At 45.6% G+C, this 22,577-nt stretch overlaps 1 protein-coding gene across 3 annotated transcripts in view; it reads right to left on the reverse strand.

The window, feature by feature from the left end:
• The window catches only part of ZNF341 (zinc finger protein 341), a 96,872-nt gene that overhangs the window by 57,674 nt on the left and 16,621 nt on the right, over positions 1 to 22,577 (reverse strand). For all 3 annotated transcript variants that reach the window (XM_029613989.1, XM_029613987.1, XM_029613988.1), the window contains exons 4-7: positions 17,166 to 17,318; positions 9,569 to 9,808; positions 8,108 to 8,291; positions 5,307 to 5,391 (exon numbers count right to left, since the gene is read on the reverse strand). In XM_029613989.1, coding sequence (XP_029469849.1) covers positions 5,307 to 5,391; positions 8,108 to 8,291; positions 9,569 to 9,808; positions 17,166 to 17,318 — 662 coding nt within the window. The remainder of the gene's footprint in view (positions 1 to 5,306; positions 5,392 to 8,107; positions 8,292 to 9,568; positions 9,809 to 17,165; positions 17,319 to 22,577) is intronic.

Consider the following 22,577-nt stretch of genomic DNA (forward strand, 5'->3'; position numbering starts at 1 on the left):
GTAGATGCCCTTTAGAAATGTAAAGGGGCCAGCGCCAGTCAGATATTCCCGCTGCACACCTACTGCTACGATAAGTGTTACCTTACTGCCCTTAAAATTGATAAAATGACCATACCAAAAGATGGAAAATGTTTTAAAAAATGTAAAAATTCTAAAAACTACCACTAGAGAAACCAATGATTAAACTATAGTGACGGTCCGATTTTTGACCGGTGACTGCACAATTATACCAGTGGCTTCTAGGGCTATCGAAGGTGCAGCCCGCCATTTTATATGAGGTTTCTCTAGTTTACTACAATAGACTACATGGTATCAGCATTTGATATTCTTAGAACTATGATGTTGTTTTGAATTCAATGTATGAGAATACATCATATACATACAGTTTTTTGTTATAACTTTAGAAATGTAAGTCAAGTCGATCGATTCCTTCAGCCACCGCACAACTGTAGCCTTAGACGACTTATATCCCTTCTTTGGACCACTCCACAGTACAAAGAGGTGACCCAATCTACAGAAATCATTAAGTAACATTTAGATACCTCAATAATGCATGCCTCCAATCTAAGACCCTAAACTCCCACGCCTCACGTGTACAGGAATCCAAATCCATAAAAGCTGGAAGCTCTACTGTCTAAGATGGAACACCAAGACTACCTCAGGCAGAAAAGAAGGCACCATGCATAAAGATACCCCCAAATGTAGGAAGGGATCTCGATACAACGGCGCCTGGAGCTCTGAAATTCTCCTGGCAGAACAAATAGCCACCAAGAACATAAGAACTTAAGAAATTGCTATACTGGGTCAGACCAAGGGTCCATCAAGCCCAGCATCCTGTTTCCAACAGTTGCCAATCCAGGCTACAAGTACCCAAACATTAAGTAGATCCCATGCTCCTGATGCCAGTATTAGCAGTGGCTATTCTCTAAGACAACTTGATTAATAGCAGTCAATGGACTTCTAACTCCATGAACTTATCCAAACCTTTTTTAAACCCAGCTACACTTACTGCACTAACCACATCCTCTGGCAACAAATTCCAGAGCTTCATTGTAAATTGAGTGAAAAAGAATTTTCTCCGATTAGTTTTAAATTTGCTACATGCTAATTTCATGGAGTGCCCCCTAGTCCTTCTATTATCTGAAAGAGTAAATAACTGATTCAAATCTACCCGTTCTAGACCTCTCATGATTTTAAAGACCTCTATCATATCCCCTTCTCAGCCATTTCTTTAACAGTCAAGCCCTTAACCGTTGCTCTCTTTAGTGGTTCAAACCGAACCTCACAAAATCCTATAAGGACTAGATTCAGATTCCAAGATGGACAAATGTTCCGCACCTGAGGACGCAAGTTCTTAGCTCCCTGAAGGAACCATATGGCATGCGGATGTGCAGATGCAGGATACCCTTGCACCTTACCTCGGAGACAACCTAGTATCGCTACCTGGACACTCAGAGAGTTTTTAAAGGCCAGTCCCTTGACAAGAACATTTCTGTAGAAAAGCCAAAATATGCGACACCATAGCCTGAACAGAATGAGGCTGCAGTACTTCAACAGCAGATCAGGACTCAATGATCCTCCAAATTTGCACATACGTCAAGGATGCAGAAGATCTCCTAGCCTGCAATAAGGTGGAAATAACCGCTTTGGAATATCCCCTCTATCTCAGACATCTCTTTTCAGAAGCGAAGCCACGAGACAGAAGCGAGCTGCCTGACCCGAAAATATTGGGCCCTGGTGGAAAACAGTCGACCAATGTCCAAACCTCAGGGGCCTGTTTATGGCCATGTTGATCAGATCTGGGAAGCATGGCCTATGTGGCCATTCTGGAGCTACCAGGAAAGTTGTGATCTGAATATTAGTAATGATTTCCAAACAGAACTGTCTGAAGGATCTTTAGAGTACTGATTTTTAAGGATAATTTTTCATTTATGAAAGAACACAGCCTTAAAGACTGCCTTATATTGCACAAAAATACTGCGGGGTACAGAGAATTACCGTTACTATAGAGTGCACGGACTGTGCGAAGTGGTTAAATCTAAAGATCCTTCAGACAGTTCTGTTTGGAAATCATTACCAATATTTGGATCACTACTTTCCTAAGCCCCTGATGCAGCCTTTAATTAAGGCGAAACTCAGCCACATTTGGGCGAGAGTATTTTAATTAATGATGTGCTAATAAAGACTTTTTATTCCACGATTGGTCTCTCACTTCTCTTGCTATCTGCATTACAAGACCGTCCATCGCGGTTTTTTCTTTCGGACAGTTCCTCTGAGGGACAGGGAACCACCGGCGACAGTCGAGGAGGGGATTACCTTGCCTCTCTCTGCCAACACTGTTAGAGAATCGAAAAAGGCTGCTGTTTCTGTGCTGAAGAGGAAAGCCTCCGCGCTAGATGCCATCACCCTCAAGGCTTGTTCTACTGGCACAGTCATGCTCGATGCAGACCCCCTGAACACCATGCCATTTTTGCCGCATGCACACGTTCCTCCTCGCACCTGTGGCACCCCCAGCACCTCAACGGCAAGCAGGGGACAGTCCCTCAGTGCCACGGAGCCAACACCCAGTCTTCTCCGCAGGCAGAGAAGCTGCTGAAAAATCTCATCGCTGAGCTCCCCAAGCTGCTAAGGTAGCTTCCCCATCTGGAACCCCGCTGCACAGATTCCTTGTTCTCTTTTTTTTTTTTTTTACTCCCTGAGAACAAATAAAGATACCTAGAAACCAATACTTTCCTTTGGTGCAGAGGTTCAGGTTCCAGGAGCGCAGGCCGCATGGCAGATCAGAAGAGAGCCAGACCACCTGCTATATCAGTCTCCTTTTGCCAAACTTTAGCAACCCAGCCCAGGACAAACCGTATAAAAGGGATACTTCCCTGCTCCATTAGGCTTGCAGTACAGAACTGCCAGCAGGTTTCACCACTGTCTCGTGGGGGATGAGGGTTCTGGACCACCAGATGACCACCCCACAGACCTCCGGACTGAGCTATCAGAAGGGTCACCAACCCTCTGCTCGTCCACCTCAAACCAAGGAGGGATGGCTCCACCAGGACCTCATAATCCCCTGGGAGGATCCAGAAATTTTGTCTTGTAATCTTTTTTTTTTTCACTCTCTCTCTCCAGACTGCAAATTTTACACCATCTACCAACTACTAGAGACAAGAAAAATACTGAGGGACTGCAGGTGTCAGGGTTGCCACGTTTTCCTGAAAGAACAAGCACTATTTTCCATAAAAGCAAGCCCAAAAAAAGCCCAAAACACATAAGATAAAAATAGTTTTAATTAGAAGGTATTTATACACAGAAAACACATAAAAAATACTTTTGTGAGTGTAATGGAGGAAACACAGTGACTTGTAATCGTATTTAGCTCCCTAAAATGTCCATCAGATTTTTGTGGATTTCATTACATTACACAGATTATTCCAGGCAGTATGCGCTAAAAGTAAATTTTTAAACTCACAATTCATTATTCAGTAATGGCTTCTATCTAGCCACCCCCCCCATGCAGGCCAGTTGTATGGTTAACTGGTGCACCACCACTCCAGTCTCAGCCACTGAACTCTGGAGCTCCTTCAAAGTGAAAAAAAAAAACCAATCATAGAAAAACACAATGGCCTCCACACACTCATCCCCCCCCCCCCCCCCAGCATGTCTGCCCCCTCAAACTCATTCCCCCTCCCAGCACACTCATTCCCCCCCTCCAGGTACCTCTTCCTTTTGATTGTTGCCAGGTAAATGCTTCATTCCCTTCAGCATTCAAGCCTGCTGTGCTGCATAAAATCTTCCTCGGTCACCAGACGCTGTTGCTTTCTGTCAGTGCCTGTCTGCCCACATGCTCCTCTGACGGTGGACAGGCCTCATTGGTGGCAGCAGCAGTCAATCACAGGGACAGCTGGGCTCAAATCCCACCCACCAAGCCCAAAAAAACAGATTGACGGCGCCGGTCGCTTCGACACTGTCGGGCCCGTAGTGTACGCCAACTTTCTCGGCGACGATCTTATGTCTGGCGCTGTCGGCACCGCGCCGTGTCTCAACATTTTTGGCGCCTTAGGGTGCGACGGTTTTCCCGGGCCCTGCGCCAATACACTGGGTTCCCCGGAGCCGTCTCGTGACGGCGTCGAACGGGAGGCCGATCGATCCCGATCGGGGGAATCAGAGCCCTGATCCCTTGGTACTTGCCTCGCCTCCATTCCTCTCAGTTTAGAAGGGTCCCACGAAGCCGCCCTCTTGAGAGAATGAGCGGATTTCTTCGCCGGGCCCGGTGAAGAGTGGGCTTCCGATGGGTCCAAGAGACTAAGGAGTTCTTTGAGGCGGTAGGCCCATTGTTTCTGGGCCCTAGGGGACATACGAGCGCAAAACTCGCAGTCCCGTACATCATGAGTGACGCCTAGGCAACGGTAACATCGGTCATGGCCATCCGTGACAGACATTACCTTGCCGCAGCGACACCGTTTGAAGCCCGATTTTGACATGTCTGAGGAGAAAATGGCTCCGCGTGCGATCCTGCGCGCGGAAAGAACAGACTGAGGAGAATCGGTTACTTTCCTGCACGGGAACACACGAGCAGCCGCAGAGACGCAGAAAACACCTCTGCTTAACAAGCTCCGCCTCCCAGACCTGATTGACAGATCCCATGACAGCATGGCTAATTCAGCCCTGCTATCGACGGGAAAAAGCCCATACTCATGGGAAATAAACAAGATTGGCAACATTGTGCAGGTGGCACATTGGGATATGTACAGTGTCAGTGAAACATTCTCTGTCTCCATCTGCTGGCAGGGAGGCAAAACCCAGGAGTCTGGACTGATCTGGGTTCGTACAGGGAAACCTGAATATTTTGTAAGCATTCCTGGGGGCAGAGTTAGGTTAGGTGGCAACTACGCACATTGTTTACCTTTAAAAAACCAAACAAAACAAAAACCTACTTGCACAAAAAAGCAGGAACAAATGTGTTATGATACATTTAAAGGGGGAGGGGGAGGGCATTAGTCAAAGCAAAACCTATCCATCTAATTTTGCTGCAATTATTGAGGCAAACACTGCAGGAAATAAATGCCCTGACAAACCCCATGGAGAGTTATCTACCCCAGTCTGACTCATCTAGAATTAGAAAGATATGTGCAGTACAGGTTACCTTAATCTCTTACTGAAGAGTATTATTGTGTGATTGCATATAATAACTCTTAAATAAGAGCCTATCCCCTTCTAAAGGAATGGGGTTAGAGTGCATAAACAGTAGATATTATCCTGAGAAATTTAAGACCCTGGCTCAGCAACCTCTGCTCCAGGTGTCCTTTATTGTGTACCTTCTGATGTGTTGCTGCAGATCAAAGTTCTTGGTGAAGGCCTTGTCACAGTATGTGCACTTCAGTTTCTGGCATTTTGGTTTTCCTGCAAGAGAAGATCCACACAAGAACAGAACACAGAGGAGAGAAAGAATGAATGGGGGAGCAGAGAGCAACAAAACAGGGAAGCATACCAGTCAAAAGTGGAAAATCCTCCAGTCTCTCCAGCTGCTGAAGGACACTGATACACCACAAGACCAGTAGTCGGAAAAGCATTTAATGGAGAACTTACTTAGCTAAAGTTAGCTGTATGAGTTACCTGGCATATTCAGTGGGATAAATACCCGCTGAATGTGTTTGAATAAAGTTATTGAGGTATAACTACCCGGATATAACTTTCAAAGTTAACCAGCTATCAGCTCGATCCAGTAAAGTCCGTGGGAGAGCGGACTAACGCCCGCTCTCCCGGCGCGCGCACCGGCCCCTCGCCGGTGCGCGCGATCCAGTATTTAAATTAGGCGACGCGGTGCAAACGAGGAAAAAGAGGCGCTAGGGACACTAGCGCGTCCCTAGCGCCTCCTTTTGGCCTGGAGCGGCGGCTGTCAGCGGGTTTGACAGCCGACGCTCAATTTTGCCGGCGTCGGTTCTCGAGCCCGCTGACAGCCACGGGCTCGGAAACCGGACGCCGGCAAAATTGAGCGTCCGGTTTTCGGCCCGACAGCCGCGGGCCGAATTCAAAATGTTTTTTTTTTTTTTTTTTACTTTTTTTTTACTTTTGGGGACCTCCAACTTAATATCGCTATGATATTAAGTCGGAGGGTGCACAGAAAAGCAGTTTTTACTGCTTTTCTGTGCACTTCCCTGGCGCCGGAAGAAATTAGCGCCGACCTTTGGGCGGCGCTAATTTCTTAGAGTAAAATGTGTGGCTTGGCTGCACATTTTACTTACTGGATCGCTCAGGAATACCTAATAGGGCCATCAACATGCATTTGCATGTTGAGGGCGCTATTAGGTGCCGCGGGTGGGCCGCGTGTTTTCCTCCCCTTACTGAATAAGGGGTAAGGGAAAACACGCGTCCAGAGCAGGGTGACAGTGCGCTCCGACGGAGCACACTTTACTGGATCGAGCTGTATGTTTGAATATAGCTGGTTAGGTTTTAAATTATCTGGGTTGCTTGTCCCCAGACAACTTTTACTTTAACTGGCTACACTGAAAACATAGCTAAGGTGCCAAGGGAAAAATAAACAATATTGCAGGCCTGTAGGCCTGATCTCTTACCCACTGCCCAGCTATAGGATGAGAGATAATATGGTCCATAGTGCTTCAAAAGATTTAACATATTGCTGGCCTATTGGCCCAAGGATCTTCCCAAACCCCCCCCCCCCCCATTCAGAATTAATCTGTGACCTCTGGACCTCCTCTGAAAGTCCATCCTCAAACTTGCTAGGCAACCCAAAATGTTCCCACCCACCCCTCCAATCCGTTAGGCTACCGGGAGTGCAGTTAGATCATTGCACTCCTGGTGGTGCCCAGCACTGCTTTTGACAGGACCATTGCTGTCAGACTGTATCTAAACAGACTCTTATTTTGAAGATTTTCCTCCTAAAGGGGACAATAATCTACATATCAAGAAATGTGACTGGGGTGGGTGGGAATGAACCACCAGTGACTACTTGCCCAGGAACCAGTTCTCTCACCTTCTCAAATCAAACAAATTACATCTGCAAATTCACAATTATCAACTTTAAATTAAACACTAAGCTTAAAATTACCTTCAAAATGAAATTCAAGCTCTGTGTTTTCCTAGAATATTCTCTAGCTGGTTAAGGCTAAAGTTATCTGGGGACACTTTACCTGACTTGAATCTCGAGTTCTACCTCTGACTCTTCAACTGCAACCTTGGGTAAATCGCTTTATCACCTTGTGCTTCAATTCACCCAGACCTGATAATATTAGTTAATTTTATTCTCATTTCCTTGGTAGGTAGCATGCAGTCTGGATTTAGATTTTTCCAAACACTGCTGAAGGCGGCTTATGGAATTATTAGTAATTCAGGTACAGTAAGCCCCTGCCCGAAAAAGTTTACAATCTAAATGGCTACCTAAGGCAACAGGAAATAAAATGACTTCCCAAGGTCACAAGCTATGCCAGTTGGAGAAGGGGAATTTGAACCCTGCTTTCCCTGGTTCTCAGTCTTTGCTCTAACTACTAGGCCACTCCTTCTCCCTGCTTGGCCAGGCCAGTGACCTAGATTTGATTCCAGGGCCAGGCTTCTGCTTCCCAGATTGTCCAGGACCAGGGACACTGAGAAGGCAGTCTGGTCATTTCACAACAGTGACACCTACTGGCCAGACTTAAGGTGTACATATACCAGGCTCCAAAGAAAGCCATGGTCTGTGACCTCTAGCTAAGGACTGTCACTGGATGATTGGCTATAAAATAGGGGAAAAATCCCCAGAGAGTTTTGAATAAAAGTTCATGGTGCCATAGCCAAACAGAAGCCAGGTCCAACTAAGCTGGAAGCCCTCAGGCCGAAGAGTAAAATGTGCTGCCACAACTTCCCCACCTGAGATGGCTGTATTTGCAATTCTGATGTAATATAATTCCGAAAATGCTGTAGAATTAAAGGTGTTTATTAGAATTCAGTTTCTCACCATATTATAGATGCAGCCATTTACTTGTGAAAATGAGGAAACTTATTTTAAGATATGAGAAAAAATATAAAAAAAGAACCACCTCTCAGAAAGACAAAAGATAAGAGCAAAAAAAGAATTTTTGCATACACTTATGATATAAACCTGAACCCACAGCGAGGCTCCTACCATCTTGATCTTCGCTGCCAACTTTTGAGCGCCTGGGCTTGGAGGCTGGGTTGGCTGAGAAGCCAGAAATGCCATTTCCTCCTGTGCTGCTGCCACTGCTTGCTTTAGTTTTGAAGCCCTGCTTCCCAGGACTGTATTCAGGAGGGCTGCCATAGACCGGAGTGTCCACGCATGGGCCTGGTACCTGTAGGCAGCAAATTACCAGCATTAGTGAGACCAATTTAACAGAAATGCAGAGAGAAGCCCACCTAGGGAAGCCCACTTTTCAATGCTATTCTGAAGTGTACTGTGGTGCATTATTGTGTGAATGAAGAACATAGCTCTAACCCCACTAAACTCCATCAGATGGAAAGACTGTTACCCACTCACTACAAGGCAAATATCAGTAATCTGTCCACAAAACATAGGCCTTCTAGGAAAAACTAGACACAAGGCCACCCTAAAGTACACGAGAGCCACAGCCTTTGGTTTCCTGCAGCAACTCCATGGCAGATTCTGAGGCAAGAATTAGAAAACTCTGATAACCATTTGCATGTAATTACATATGCAAATCACCCTGCATTTTTATTGAAATTTCATGTTTTAAAATAATATATTTTTTCAACTTGGAGTGTGCCTCTAAATCTTTTCTTTTTACAAATCAATGTTCCTTTTTCAGTTTTTTTCCCATGGTTTTTCTGTTACCCCATCCTCTCTCATCATTAACTTCCCCTTCTCAGAAGTGCTTAACCTCTCAACTGATTACTTCTCTAATCTCTCCTTCCTCCCTACTTCCATGTCCAACCTCCCCTCTCTAGCCCTTCATCCTTCACTCTTCGCCCCCCATTCTCATTCCTCCATGTCCTCTTCTTCCCCACCCTTACCCCTCCTTCCCTTCCCCACTTAAACAGCAGAACAGTCTCCCCCCCCCCTTCTTCCCTCCCTTTCTCCCCCCATACTGGCTGCACAGTTACTGCAGCTGACCGGGCTGAGAGGAAGAGTTACTATCAGCACCACTGAGCAGCTGAGCTCGGGACAGATGGAGCAGTCCAGGTGGAAGAGAGAATTCAGCGATCAAAGGGGCAGAGAGGATAAAGATTGCAGGGATGGAAGTAGGAGAAGGAAGGCTACAGCAGCAGGAGGAGGAAGAGGAGTCAGCTGCAAGGCCCCCATTATCCTACAGGGGACAGCATATTCTGTGGCAGAAGACTGAGTCTGCAGCAGTTGCCACAGCATAACAGGAAATCATGGGCCCTAATACAGCATAGCTTCCCCTTGGTGTATGAAATAAAGCCCCCCCCCCCCTACACACACCCCAAATCCAGAACAACTTAATCTTTAAATGTGAAATGAAAGCATTTTAAGAACGAGATAGGGAATGACTATTGCTGGCTGTCAGCAGCTGAGACCATACCATTGTGATAGCCTCAGTACTGCAGTGGGTGCTGAGAGGATATGAATGGAAAATCCTCTGCTTCTCACCTCCATCTGCAGATACGGCTGCATCCCCAGCGTCTGGATCTCCCCCGTAGCGCTCCCTGGCATGCTGACTGGTGTGCTGTAGATCTGCACCACAGCACCGGTGCTAGGGATCAGCTGCCCCGGCACGCCAAGGTTCTGCGGTGCTGACGGCAGCGGAGGCGGGGGTGGGGGAGGAGGCCGTGGTGGAGGAGGAGGGGGCGGGGGCAGGTAGCTGGAGCCCGAGTGCATACTCAGACTGCTCTAGATCAGAAAAAGGAGAACCAGATTAACGCCACCTCCAAAATACTGAGAATCACATTATACTAAAATGTGAAAACATTTTAATGATCACTGCCAAACAGAAGATGCAATAGTACTGTAGTTTTTGGGGGTATTTTTTGTTCTTAGCAAGCTCTTGGGCTTTTAATATTTTTTTTTCTGTGATTTGCTTGTTTATTTATCAGTTGGCAGGAATGGTGATTGGAAGGTTAACATTATGTACAGAGGGCCAGGCATCAGACCATGACAGAAGCCCATTAGCTGATGGGCTTCTGTCATGGTAAACATATAGTTTAAAAAAAACCAAAAACATTGCAGACTAATTGTGTGAGGTGCTAAACCAAGGGCTCTGTATATGAAGTTATTTTTTCCTCATAGACACAAAATAGAAGAAAACCTTTAGGATATAGGCCCTTCTGTAGCTTAATGTCCACCATATACCCACAAGTTTTAGTGCAATATCGTCTTGGTTTGCCAACAGCCCCAGCTATTATCAAATGAAATTACAACTTTTTATTCACAAAGTTATTTGCAGGAATCGCATTAACACCGTATAGGCAAAACATTTTAAAAGCAGTGCATACAGTGACAGTTGCAGGAAATAAAAACATACTAAAATTAGTGAATATTGGTGCAGAGAAAAGCAAACATCTTATTTACAAACTGTTACCTGGAAATAAATAAAAAAATATTCAAAGGGAGTAATGCTGTAATAACATTTAATACAAGAGATCAAAAAGGAGTCTAGAGAGGCTGACTGCAATAATCTATTTACTGTTCATGATGGAGATCCTGAGAGCCTACCCCTAACATCAGAAACAAGTCAAGGCCAATCAGAGCATGAGCCCCCATAAATGTGATCACTCGATCTCAGTAGTAGAGGCTGGTTCTCACTCAGTATCCACAGTAGCTGTATTCCTGAGAAATGGAAAGTCAGAGTGACAGCAGCAAATCACTCTGGAATCTTCTGGACCCCCACAGCACAATGGATTTTGTCCTGATAACCAAAATATATAAGGTAATTGCAAACCACAGCCACTATAGGAAAATTGGTTCTTACCTGCTAATTTTCAGTCCTGTATTACCATAGATCAGTCCAGACAAATGGGTTTTGCATCCCTACCAGCAGATAGAGGTAGAGAACTAAAATCTTTTAAGGCACTGCTACTTAACCGAGAGTGCCACCTGCAGTCCCTTAGTATTGACATATACTCAAGCCAATGTAGAGCCAACAATAAACTCAAATAATTTCCCTCCTAGTGCGAACAGATGAAAGTAGGTTGGAGCCCCCTGAACTGGAGCTCTCCCATCCAAGACCTCAGGCCACTAAAGGTCCTAAAAACCAATCTGTATACAGCTGTAATTTCTGCTGAAAAAAAATCACAATAATACAGTCTTTCGGAATCAAAGAGATGGGTCTCTGGACTGATCTGTGGTACTACGGAACGAAAATTAGCAGGTAAGAACCAATTTTCCTTTCCTGTTCGTACCCCAGAACAGTCCAGACAAGTGGGATATACCCAAGCTCCCCTATACTGGATGGGAAAGACCTGCTCTCAGAACACTGTCACCAAAAGTCGCCTCCTCTGGCACTCATACATCTAGGTGATAATGCTCGGTGAAAGTGTGCAAAGATGATAAAGCGGCTGCTCTACAAATCTCCAGCAGCGAAACCAATTAGCACTCCACCCAGGAGATTAACTGCGCTCTAGTTGAATACACCCACAACCCCAACAGGACAGATTGACCTTTACAAAGATAGGTCGAAAAAATAGTCTACTTTAACCAACGCACTACAGTGGCTTTGATATCTTGGTTCCCTTCTTTGTGCCACCGAACAGGACAAAAAAGATGATCCGACTGCTGAAAGGCATTCGTAACCTTAAGATTTCAGAACAATGTACCCCCAATGTCGAGACAGTGAAGATCCTTCGCTAACCATTCTTTCCCCTCCAAACTCGGGAATGCAGGAAGTTCCACAACTGTTTAAAGAAGAAAGATGAAACAATTTTCGGTACGAATGAGGGCACGGTCCGCAGAGAAACCCATCATCTGAAATTCATAGAAACGGTTCTCTGCAAGACAAAGCCTGCAACTCCGAAATCCGCCTGGCCGAGTAAATCGCTACCAGAAATACCGCCTTTAAGGGAAGATCCTTCAACAATGCCTTCCACGGCTGTTCAAACAGAGCACCACAAAGGCACCGCAATATCAAGTTCAAATTCCACAAAGGACATATCCTCTGATCCGGAGGTCGCAGATGCTTGATTCCCTTGAGAAAGCGCATGATATCCAGATGAGTCACCAACAGCCTTCCATGAACGCACAGGGAATTAAATGTGAATCCCTTCGACAAGACTTGCTGTAAAAAGGACAGGATGTGCGAAACATCCACCCGCAACACATCTAAGTGCCTGTCCACACACCAGGCCTCAAACACTCTCCAAACTCTGACATAAACCAGAGATGTGGAGGGTCTCTGAGCCTGAAGTAAGGTAGAGATCACCGCCTCCAAACATCCTCTGGATCTTAAACGTCTCCTCTCAAAAGCGATCCACCTGATCTGAGGAGATAGGTCCTTGCCTAAGAAGACCCTGCAGGTGAGCCAACCTAAAGGATCTGTCCACGGCAAGATGAATCAGATCCGCAAACCAAGGACACTGAGGCCACTCCGCCGCCACCAACACCACCTCGCCTAGATGCCGTTTGATGTGCCGCAAGTCTCGGCCTAATGGCCATAGAGGAAACGCATACAGCAGAATCCCTGTTGACCACGGAAGAACCAAAAAGTGTAGATTCCTTCGGCTCCCAACTCTTCTGTGACAGAAAAATCTCCTCGCCTTGTCATTGCTGTGTGAAGCCATCAAATCCAGCTGGGGATCTCCCCATCTAGCCTGAATAAGGTCAAAGGACTCTGTCATCAACTCCCATTCTGCCGGGTCCAACCGTTGTCTACTGAGAAAATGCACTTGCACATTGTCCACTCCTGCCACATGAGATGCCACAATCCCCTGCAGGTATTGCTCCGCCCAGACAAATAGTTCCTGGGCCTCCAGGGCCACTCCGACTGTTCATTTCATCCTGATGATTGACATACACCACCATCGTTGCATTGTCTGAAAAAACTCTCACCATTCAGCCCCAGACCAATTTTCAGTGCCTTGCGAACCGCTCTTGTTTCCAGATGGTTAATAGACCAGGAGTTCTCTACTGACAACCACAATCCTTGGGCCATCTGCCCTTGATAGACCGCCCCCCAACCTCTGAGGCTGGCATCCTTGGTCATTATCACCCAGTCTGGGACCTCCAGATCCACTCTCCTCCACAAAATTTGGTTATGACAGCCATCATGAGAGACTGGATCTGGAGGCCCCTAGCAACGGCAAGGATTGATGAAACTCCTCTGACAAAGGATCCCAATGGGACAGAAGTGCCCTCTGGAGCAGCCGCAAGTGAGCAAAGACCCATGGTACCAAATCCAGAGTAGATGCCATGAACCCCAGAACCTGCATGTAATCCCTTCGACTCTCCCAACTTCTTCATTAACTGCTCCAGATAGTTACCAAAAAGCAGTTTTCCTTTAAAAGTAAGATGACAGAGTTGAGACTTGGTCCACATATCCGCCAACCAATTGCATAACCACAGAAGGTGCCGAGCTGCCACCTTAGACACCATACAGCTGGCCGAGATCCTTATCAAATCATTTAAGACAGCTGTCACATATGCAATCTCAGCCTCTAACTGGGCCGCCAGTTGAGAGTTGTCCTCTGTGCTTCCTGCTCTCCCCTGGGACTTCTGCACCCATCGCCAACAGGCCCTATGCATCAGGCTACTACAGATGGCCGCACATAGGCTTAAGGCCAATACCTCAAATATGCTTTTCAACTGGATTTCCAGCTTTCGATCCTGGACATCCTTAGTGCAGCTGATCATATGACCGGGATGGTGGTCATCTTGGTAAACGCCAACACCAAGGCATCTACCTTGGGTAACATCAGAAGCTATAAGATATCCACAGATAAGGGATATAATCTTTCCATTATCCTTGCAACATTTAGCCCTGCTGCTGGGGCATTCCACTCCCGGTCCACCAATTTCTTAACCTTCTTGGGCTTGGGGTATGCCATAGGATGACCCCAAAAACCATCCAGCACTGGAGCCACTCCATTATCCGAATCCTCCTGTAACACCTTCACTCCCAGCTCCTTCAGGACTTGAGAATAAGAGTCTTCAACTCTTCTTTTCGGAAAACATGGACCACCCAAGGGTCATCCCCCTTTGCAGCCGGGATCTCCTCCCCCTCAGACAAATCTCCAAATTTGTCACAATTCTTCTGCGGCTCACAGTCAGCCATCTCATCCCTCTGGTTAGTAACAGGGTCCAGGTCTGCTAGATCCTCATCGGGATCAGCTGGTCGTCTGACTTATCTGATTCCACGTCCTCATCTGGGTAACTGAGCCCCCTTCAATGGAGAAGGTTCCCCGAACGCCTGATCGGGGACCTCTTTGCTTTCTTAGGCTTGGGCTGCCCTTTCTGGTACAGAGTGCGTTTACTCCCTTCACATTTTCTGGCTAAAAAGGACTTGTGCATAAGTAAAACAAACTCAGTGGAGAACTCCTCTCCATCAATGTCCTAAATGCCAGGCAAATTTGGAGCCTTCTCCTCCTGCTCTTCTGCCCCATCCTGAATCGCTGGAAACAGAGAAGGAGGGAAGTCCTGGGACTCTCTAATAAGCCCCTGCATCGTGCTCTGGGCAGCCTTCTTAATGCTCACTGCAAAGTCTTCTCCAGAGTCCTCCCTTACAGGCCCCTGGGATCGGATAGCTCTCCGGTTCACAGACTGCCCCCGCTGAAGGCCCCTCCCCCCAAGGGCACAATATGCACAGTATGTGGCAGAGTTAAGCTGTGATAGAGTGCTGGCACAGGCCCTGCAGGTTTTTGTGCACGCCCACGATGGTGCCATGGTGGGGGTGGGGGGAGACACGACACACAGAGTTGTCTGCCTCCTGCGGCCGGTGTGGAGAAACAGGCTGCTGTCTCGGGGAAGGAAGCTGTACTGTGCGAGGCTGTTTTTTGGTGAGATTTCCTGTGAGAACTCGATTCACCACGTTTTGAAATTGTTGCTGCGGCAGGAGGCAGACCGCCCCACATGTCTCCCCCCCCATGGCATCGACGTCTGAGCACGCGAAAACCAGCAGGGCCTGTGCCAGCACTCGATCGTGGCTTAACTCTGCCGCGTGCTGTGCATTTTGTGCCAGCATCCAGATCCAGAACTGAAGGATATTTATCAAGATCTGCCTGTTTGTAAGCTCCTTTGTAAATAAAACCAAGGCAGAGGGACAGTGCAGCAACTTTAGCTCATAAGCAGAAGTTATGGACTGGCCAAGGGAAATCCAGAGGTCAGAGGGACCCCCACCCTTGGATGGAGGAGCATTCTGAAATGGAGAAAACGCTGACCCTGGCATACAGCTTGGCACACAGACATAGCAAGACCTCCCCCCCCAGAGAAAAGGGGAGGGTGGAAATCCCCCAGACAGCCCAGCAGCTCTGCCAGTACCAGACCCAGAAGCAAGCCTCTTCCCCTGCCAACATTCTGTAGACCTCCAAGCCAGAGCCTGCTGTAGAGGTGAACAGGGAAATCGCCTGAAGTTGGGACCAGGGGTAAGTAAGTTAGCCAAAAGTATTAATATATTAAGCAGGCTAAGGTTTAGGGCATGTTTGAAACTACCCATGGTACAGAACTTTCTTTAGGGCAAACTGCTGCTTAGTGGTCAGGATGTTAGAGACAGGAATTGTTGTTATTTTCTAAATGCTAAATCCTGCCAAATCTGATAAATAAAAGTCTATTTCGGAGGCAAACACATTGTCTTTTTTCTGACTTAGGATCGTGAAGTAAGGTGGGAGGGCAACTGGAAGTGTCCTGTAGCAGGCAGGACACCCTTAAACTTTCTTACAACATATTCAGCCACTTATTCAGGAGCACTGAAAGCGTAAACTGAGCACAGTTTATGCTTCCAGTACTATCAGATGCAGTGCTAGAGCTGCCAGGAGCGGGTGAGTGAGAACCTCACTTCCAGTAAGGATGATTTTTGTTGCCAGAGGACTAGGGGAGGCAGGGGTTCCAAAGTCCAATGGAGTCATGATAGAAATTTTTAAAATGAAAATGGGAAAAGGGTGTGGCAGAAAAGTATTTGAAGAATGCTGGGCTAGACATGACAATTTACTTAAGAATGGGAGCCACAGGTCCTTTGATTGATTGATTGATTTATTTATTTATTAATATCGATATAGCAATTCTTACCCAGATATCTTTTAAAGATGTCTGGATAAGCAACAAGTTATCTGGCCACACAAGGCCGGATAACTTTAAAACCTAACCAGTTATTTCAAACATAGCCAATTAGGTTTACAAGTTATCCGGCTACTTTAGCTGGATAGCTTGTCCACTAAATGGCCTTTAGCCAGATAGCTTGTCCACTAAACGGCCTACTGAATATTGGCCTCACTTTCGGGCCGATTCAGTAAAGTCCACGGGAGAGCGGATGAACGCCCGCTCTCCCGGCGCACACACAGGCCACTCGCCTGTGCGCGCAATTCTGTATTTAAATTAGGTGGTGAGGTATAAACGGACAAAAGGAGGTGCTAGGGACACTAGCGTGTCCCTAGCACCTCCTTTTGACCCGGAGTGGGTTTGACCCGGTCAGTGGGTTTGACAGCCGATGCTCAATTTTGCCGGCATCGGTTCTCGGGCCCGCTGACAGCCACGGGCTCGGAAACCAGACGCCGGCAAAATTGAGCATCCAGTTTTCGGCCCATTTAAAATTTTTATTTTCTTACCCTTCGGGACCTCCGACTTAATATCGCCATGATCGCCATGATATTAAGTCGGAGGGTGCACAGAAAAGCAGTTTTTACTGCTTTTCTGTGCACTTTTCTGTGCACTTTTCTGCTTTTCTGTGCACTTTCCCGGTGCCGGCAGAAATTAGCGCCTACCTTTGGGTAGGCGCTAATTTCTTAAAGTAAATTATGCGGCTTGGCTGCACATTTTACTTTCTGTATCGCGCAGGCATACCTAATAGGGCCCTCAACATGCATTTGCATGTTGAGGGCGCTATTAGGAGCCGCGGGTTGGACGCGCGTTTTCTGCCCCTTACTGAATAAGGGGTAAGGGAAACGCGCGTCCAAGGGCAGGTTAACAGTGCGCTCCGTTGGAGCACACTGTACTGTATCGGCCTGTTTGTTTTGGTTCATACTTGTGTTTAGCATTAGAGGAAAAAAAAAGCACCAGGAGACACAGCCAGCAGACTGGAAGTCATGTGGTGGGATCAGTGGCCTCTTACCTGCACTGAGGACTGTACCGAGGGCATGGGCTGGTCCAGAGATGTGAAGGCAGACATGGCTGACATCAGCACTTCATCATTAACTAGGACATTCCCTTGAACGAATGTCTGTATCAGAGGAGAAGGCGGGACAGTGATGTACGTAGAGATGTGCTGGAGAAAGAAACAAATTGTAATGAGCAAGAACTGCCCTTCCAAGCACATATTATTCGACTGGGCACATGCCTAAGATTTGTATTGAGGGTAAGTTACAGGACCTGAAGCAACACTTAACTCAACACTGTCACATGCTGGTAAGGTTATCACTTGCTCCATTTTTTTCTAAACAGGCTAATCCAGTCCTGGTTTTACCCACTATATGCACGGAGTCTTAAGACCTGCTTTTCTTAGGGAAATCAGAACCTCAAGTCCATGCGTGCAGACAGCCTGACTGGAAAATACGATGCCAACTGGCAACCCTACAACCTGAAGTCATCTTTGAGGGTGAGAAAGCGACATCTACTTGTGTTCACATTCAGACAAGAGCCGAAGTAAAAGCACCTGTGCCACCTTACTCATGTGGCTGCTTCTGTATTAAAGAAAGAATGCCAGAGTGGGTATACGGAAACAGCTTAGAAAAGAAGGATCTTTTTATGTGACTTCTTGCGTTTTTGCAACTATCTGCTTTTTCTTTTTTTTGGGATAGATAAGCACAATTCTCGAAGGCAGAAGATCCTCGGTGTGCCACATGGCAGTGGCTGACATTTTATTATGATTTTAGAGCAGCAGCATCAGCTAAATTTCTTGGCAAAACAAACCAGCTTAGAGAAATGGTTCAATCCCTAGCAAAGCTTCGAACTACTAATTAAATTACATTTGTGTGTGTGCTCTAAGCAAAAAAAAAAAAACTATTCTACATCTGTGCTTAAATATTCCATTAAAGTTCAGCTTTCCACTTCGCTGCAGAAGTAAATATATGCAAACTGAAGCAATAGTTCATCCTAATTAATCCATCTCAGCTGCACTACTATCGAGTTACTGTTGCTTCATTTTGCAAGTCTTTGCTGCTACAGACACTGCTTCACGACGCTGGAAAGCTTAATTTTGCTAGCCCCAGCAGTGGCCCTTTAAGCTGAAGGGGATAAGTTTGTCCTCAGCACACTAGACTGTGGCAACCACCTGGGCAATCAATGAGAAGACAATTTTCAAAGGAATTTATGTGAATAAGTTGAAATTTAAACTTACTTGTTAATTTCTTTCTTCTAGTCCTTCCAAACCAGTCCAGATAAGTGGTTTATGCCTTCCAGTCAACAGATAGAGACAGGGAAAAAACAAAGCTGAAAGCTGACTTCACTCTCCTTATAAAGGTCTGGTGCTGCCTTCAGCAATTCAGCATTCTATGTCCAAACTAAGACAACTGAAGGCAGCACCAAACCTTTATAAAAGAGAGTGAAGTCAACTTTCAGCGTTGTTTAGGTCTCCAAATCACCACCACAAACAAAACTTGATACAGCCAAGAAACTTCACTCTATGGTTATTAATTCAGGAATAAGAATCCTTACACCATGTTCACAATTAGGCCAGCTGATTTCAGCACGTGCAACATCATATTCACTGTTAGGTTCATTAATTTATCAGCCTGTGGAAAAAAACTAGAGGGAAAAAAAAGGAAAGCAAGTTTGCTTATCATAAACTATGTTTTCCATAGATAACAGGATGAATTACCCATGACACATGGGTGATGTCATCTAGCATCACCAAGTGGACTCATCTCTCCTAGCTAGTAGAGCTTTGAGCTCTAATGAGCATAATGAGCATATATGGGAATTCCCATGTGGACGTTGTCTCGTGAACCTCCTCAGTCAATATCAGAGCTAATCCTAGCTAGGTAGCTGACACTCTTCAGAAATCACCATTTACAATAAACAAACTTGCTTTTTCTGTTGATAAGTTTCATGGAATGAGCCCTTGGCTGTAGCATGGTTGATGCCTGGAAGGCGAACCCACTAGGCCAACGCTGACAGCAGGTGGACACACTCTCACTAAGACAAGGTCTAGGCTTCACCTATACCGGCCCTGTTCCCCACAGTTGAGCCCTTCAGTTGCAGGGGCCAGCAGGGCTTAGTGGAGTCCCACAGAACAGACAGGCAGAGTCAGGTAGCAGACAAGTAGCATCCAGATCTAGACAGTGGTCAAGGCAGGCAGAGATCAGGCAATGTGGTCAGAATCCAAAGCAGAGGTTGGAACCAGAAAAATTAGGCAGAAATGGACAAGACATAGACTGACAAGGAAGGACAGGGACTAGGTGGGATACCAGGAATGGGATACAGCAGGGGCAAGGCAGGATATGGACATGGCAGGGACAAGAAGAACAAGGAAAGACAAGGAGTGAGAAGGCACAACAGAACACAAGCAACATGCACTGTAAAGAACTGCAGAAGGACCTTTTGAGGCGTTGCCTGTACCATGGCTGGGGTTTAAATACCTCAACATGTAATGTCTTCAGGGATCACTTCTGCTGGAGTTTTCTGCAGTGGGCCCTTCATAGGCTGGTGCATACCTAAGGGGAGAGCATTGGCAGGCCATGCAGGCTGGCCTGATGTAGGGAAGAATCATTTTGAATATCTCTCAGAGTAGATGTTTGTTCAGATTTCTCAAATCCAGAATGGGTCTCAATACCCCGAACATTTGGGGATGAGAAAATATCAGGAGTAGAAACCCTGTCCATGTTGGAAGGCATGGACTGGCTCTACTGCCTGGTGCTGAAAAAGAGATTCCACTTCCAGGAAGAGTTGGGTCAAGTGAGACAGATCTGAACTGAGGATCAAACAGTAAAGAAGAGATGGTAGCCAGGAGAAATGCAAACAGTATTCAAATTCCATGATCTTGAGGACCCAAAAGTCTTTTATAATCTGGCGCTACTCTTCAAGGAAGGACTGAATTCTGCCTCCCACTGGAAAGTGTGTTTGATGAAGATTCGGAAGGATAAAAATCTAGGCCCAGGTTTTCGTTGGGCCAGTGTTGCTGCCTTAACTTAACGATGTACATGTTGATGAGGTCTAGCTGTTGATGAAGCTGCTGCTGATGAGGAGCAGGAAGAGGCATGAGCCAGTATCGTAGATATGGCCTGAAAGGGTGTCTCTGAAAGTACATCCTCTTATAACAGAAGGAGCATCGTGAAGAAGGCTGCTTCAGTCCAATGGAAGAGATTGGACTGCCACATTCTGTTCTTTTATCTGAGCAACCGTTTCTCTGAGCTTAACCCCAAAGAGGTCCTCCTCTAGACAATGTACATCCACCAACTTCTCTTGAACATTGCTGCAAATGCTGCTGGCTCTTAACCAGGACATTCACCGAGTTCCTATTGAGGTACCTCGAGTCTTCTTAGTCAAAGAGGTTAAAAAAAAAAAAATCTTCACTAAATCCACTATTTGGTCAAGCAACCAGTGTGTCCTCTGATCTGGCATAAGTGGTAGAACATTTTTTGAGACAAGACTGGGCTCCTTTTCTTGAATAGGAAGCTTATTTCAGGAAAGAGGTACCAGCAAACTTATTGGGTCTAGTGTCTCCAAGTGTAACCCTCTGAATAGTCTTGATGGGGTAAGAGCTCTGGTAATGGTAGGGGGCAGAGGCAAGAAATCTCTGTCTGGACAGATCTTGGTTGAACAACAGAGTTGCATTGGCATGTCTACATGTCAGTTACCCCGGGCTTAATGTGTCATATGACACTGCAGATGCAGTCCTTAAACCTGCTCACTGTGCGTTTTTTCTTGCTGAATATTTTGAAGGGACAAAGTTTTTTTGTAGCACTGAAAAGTGCTGTTATAAAGTGCTGCAGGGACAACAAGAAAACTAAAAGAGGAAACAATTGAAGAAAAAGAATGAATAAAGAACAAAAGTTTTAAGATTTTAAAATAAATTTATCTGAAAAGACTGATTACATGTCCATGCTGTGCGTGGACAAATTGATGAGGCTCATGAGGCAATACCTGTGCGGGAATTCCCACACATATTCAGTATTAGCTAGAACAGACAAGTCCATTTAGTGCCACCAGATAATGTTATCACAGCAGCACTCAATCACCTGATCTTGCAGAAAGGGGAAAGGCTAACTGATATACGATAAATGTATAGGCTACAAACCCCCAATATAGAGAAGCTATATATTGGTGTAAGTACACAAAGTAATCTCATTCCATGGCAGACCTCATACGGGGCATACGTATCTAGTGCCAATTCGCAGTAATACGGCAGCAGTATAATCATTGGTCTGTTGCCCGGTACATATTTTTTTCAAAAAAGTTTTTCTCATGCGGTAGTGAATAATAAAAATAAGCCATTGGCATATCGTAAGTTGTGCAGCAAAATGTAGATCATCGCAACTTTTATAAAGCTTTTCAGGTTTTACCACATTTTGCACTTATCTTTTGTGAAGCTTTTACGGTTTATTTCCTCAAGAGGTTAGCAGAGACATGGGCGTGAGGACATGCACGGAGTCAAGCATTATTCACTACCGCATGAGAAAAACTTTTTTGAAAAAAATATGTACCGGGCAACAGACCAATGATTATACTGCTGCCGTATTACTGCGAATTGGCACTAGATACGTATGCCCCGTATGAGGTCTGCCATGGAATGAGATTACTTTGTGTACTTACACCAATATATAGCTTCTCTATATTGGGGGTTTGTAGCCTATACATTTATCGTATACCAGATAATGTTAGCCATATATCATGGTTAATTCAGCCTGCTTATCAATGAAAAAAGATTATTTAAGGGGAGATTCAATCTTTCTATCTGAAAAAGAAAAATTGGTTCTTACTTGCTAATTTTCATTCCTGTAGTACCACAGATCAGCCAGACTCCTGGGTTTTGCCTCCCTTCCAGCAGATGGAGACAGAGAAAGAAAGTTTCACTGACACTGTCATATAACCTGGTGTGCCACCTGCAGTTCGTCAGTATTGCCCTGTATCCAAGCCAAGATGATAATGTATCTACAAAAAAAAATAATGTAAACTCGCATACCACCTCCCAAACGAGCAGCAAGTTATGGAAACAGCTTAATCTGAACAATCCTTTAAACCATAAATTTCATAAAAAGAACATAAGAATATACGAACATGCCATACTGGTTCAGACCACGGGTCCATGAAGCCCAGCATCCTGTTTCCAACAGTGGCCAATCCAGGCTCAAGTACCTGGCAAGTACCCAAAAACTAAGTATATCCCATGCAACTGATGCTAGTAATAGCCGTGACTATTTTCTAAGTCAACTTGATTAATAGCAGGTAATGGACTTCTCCTCCAAGAACTTTTAAACCCAGCTACACTAACTGCACCAAATTCCAGAGTTTAATTGTGCATTGAGTTAAAACTAATCAGAGAAAGTTCTTTTTAAATGTGCTACATGCTAACTTCATGGAGTGCCCC

The sequence above is a fragment of the Rhinatrema bivittatum genome, chromosome 8 (genome assembly GCF_901001135.1).
Source record: "Rhinatrema bivittatum chromosome 8, aRhiBiv1.1, whole genome shotgun sequence".
Lineage (NCBI taxonomy): Eukaryota > Metazoa > Chordata > Amphibia > Gymnophiona > Rhinatrematidae > Rhinatrema > Rhinatrema bivittatum.